This window comes from Microtus ochrogaster, unplaced genomic scaffold, assembly GCF_000317375.1.
Source record: "Microtus ochrogaster isolate Prairie Vole_2 unplaced genomic scaffold, MicOch1.0 UNK1, whole genome shotgun sequence".
Taxonomy (NCBI): domain Eukaryota; kingdom Metazoa; phylum Chordata; class Mammalia; order Rodentia; family Cricetidae; genus Microtus; species Microtus ochrogaster.
In genome coordinates, this window is record NW_004949099.1 from 22,039,537 (window position 1) to 22,040,753 (window position 1,217).

At 53.9% G+C, this 1,217-nt stretch overlaps 1 protein-coding gene across 1 annotated transcript in view; it reads left to right on the top strand.

The window, feature by feature from the left end:
- The first annotated feature begins 221 nt into the window (after window positions 1-221).
- The window catches only part of LOC101998542 (histone-lysine N-methyltransferase SETMAR), a 13,322-nt gene continuing 12,326 nt past the window's right edge, over window positions 222-1,217 (top strand). Inside the window, exon 1 of the mRNA XM_005364964.3 lies at window positions 222-418. Coding sequence (XP_005365021.1) covers window positions 260-418 — 159 coding nt within the window. The 5' untranslated portion in view covers window positions 222-259. The remainder of the gene's footprint in view (window positions 419-1,217) is intronic.

Genomic DNA, 1,217 nt, shown 5'->3' on the forward strand with positions numbered 1-1,217 from the left:
AAGCTGAACATGCTTCTCAAGGTTCCACAGAAAAACTAAAACATTTCAAGTTCTCTAACTGGTATCTGTCTCAAAACAGTAGGATCCAGACCAAAAGCATCCCTACAACGCTGAGGGAGGAATTGCCCTCACCTGCCGCGTGTGAAAAACGAAAACTACAACTCCCATAAGGAAGTGGGGCCGCGGAATCCCCAACTCCCAGCATCCTCCCCTCCGGAGGGCCAAGACGGTCAGGTTAGTAGGCGGAGTAAGACTGTTAATGTCTGCGGAAGCTGTAGAGCAGCGTTCTTTAGGGACAGCAGCAGCGGAGGAGGAATCTGCGACCCTGAAAGAACAACAAGATGTAGCACGCGGCCTGGAGAACTTTCCCGTGAGCGTATGGCCTCTGGGGGCGGGGCCCAGGCCTAAGCCTTTCCAGGTAGAGGCGGGACTAGGGAGGCGGGGCGGGTGCCTTTTCGTGTGGGGGCGGAGCCAGAGGGCTGCTCCCATTTCCTCCCTCCCGCTTCGTCTAGGGGCTGGGCGCCGAGTCGGTAGCCCTGCAGGGATTGACTGGAGGGAGGCTTTTATTTACCCCGTCGGAGCCTGCACCTTTCCTTGTAGGGGCTGAGCTAGAGGCCTGCTCTCGCCGTCCCCCCCCCCAAACACCCCGCCCCCAGGGGAGGAACTAGAGAGCTGCTCAGGACTCCAGTAGGTGAGGCCCCGCCTTTCTGTGTAGGGGCGGGGCTAAAGAGGGGCTCACAACCTCGGGGGCGGGGCCAAGCCCTTCCTTATTGGGTGGGACCTCAGAGCTGCACACAGCCCAAGGGGGCGCTAGGGTACCTTGCCTAGGAGCCAGGAAAGATAGACTCATAGCTCCCCCATGTGGTCACAGTTGTCAAACTGGCTGTAACTACAGGCTTCTATTTTTTTCCCTAAAATTTTTAAAATATTAGCATACAGGGTATTTGGATTTATTATGGTGTCTTAAAAATGTTCCTTACCAAATATTAGTCGTACATTATAATGGGTTTGTCGATGACATTTCCACACAAGCGCATAATGTTTAGATCATATGCACCACCACTCCTAACCTCTTTTGTCCCTCTCCCACTCCTAGGAATCCTTCATGTTCTTGGCTAGTGCCCCCTTCAACTGTGTGTGTGTGTGTGTGTGTGTGTGTGTGTGTGTGTGTGTGTGTGTGTGTGAGAGAGAGAGAGAGAGAGAGAGAGAGAGAGAGA